This window comes from Chaetura pelagica, unplaced genomic scaffold (genome assembly GCF_000747805.2).
Source record: "Chaetura pelagica isolate M959 unplaced genomic scaffold, ChaPel_1.0 scaffold10, whole genome shotgun sequence".
NCBI lineage: Eukaryota > Metazoa > Chordata > Aves > Apodiformes > Apodidae > Chaetura > Chaetura pelagica.
The window spans coordinates 10,891,555-10,892,211 of NW_009952263.1; the positions used below are offsets into that span (position 1 = coordinate 10,891,555).

Sequence of the window (657 nt, forward strand, 5' to 3'; positions counted from 1 at the left end):
TGGATAGCCGATGACTACTGCGTCTAGTTCTCCGGAAATTGCCGAGGAGGCTCCGAGCGCCGTTCTCGTCCGCTTCGGCAGATTCCGGAAATTGCCGAAGCCGACGAGAATGAGCTTTCATTCGCCTTTCGGCTTTTTCCGGAGACTGTCGAAGCGGATAAGCGCGAGGACGACAGCTCCTTCGGCTCATTTCGGAGACAGCCATTGCTAACGGGGGTTGATGACTTTTTACTGCGTGATAAAAACACGCAGGGGCGTTATACAGAGCTGCTGCCCCTCTGGAGTTATTTAAGCTCCAGATTCAAGCTTGCTTTTTTTTTTTTTTTTTTTTTTTAAACTAAACCCTGGGCAGCCGGCTCGGGCAGGAGGAGGAGGGCGCTAGCACTGCGTTGAGCTGAATTTCAAATTACGTAACAGTTTAGGCGGCCATTACCGAGCAGCTGTACGGTACTTTCAAGCAGGAATACGTAGCCATGAAGAATATGGTACGTGAGAAGGGGTGATCCAGCGTTTGCTTTTTAAAGAGGGCGGCACCTTCGGCGATGCGTGGGGAGCGAGTGTTTGGGGGTCCGGGCGTTAGGAGAGAGCTTGGGCCCTTGTCACCGGCGCCCTGCGGCTGCGGGGTCCCGGTGGGCGCGCCGCGGGAAGGCGAGGGGG

The 657-nt window shown here is 55.3% G+C and overlaps 1 protein-coding gene across 1 annotated transcript in view; it reads left to right on the forward strand.

Annotated features, from left to right (window-relative positions):
• Positions 1-473: 473 nt before the first annotated feature.
• Positions 474-657, forward strand: part of HNRNPA2B1 (heterogeneous nuclear ribonucleoprotein A2/B1) — a 10,267-nt gene continuing 10,083 nt past the window's right edge. Inside the window, exon 1 of the mRNA XM_010007568.1 lies at positions 474-485. Within this exon, the coding sequence (XP_010005870.1) occupies positions 474-485 (12 nt within the window). The remainder of the gene's footprint in view (positions 486-657) is intronic.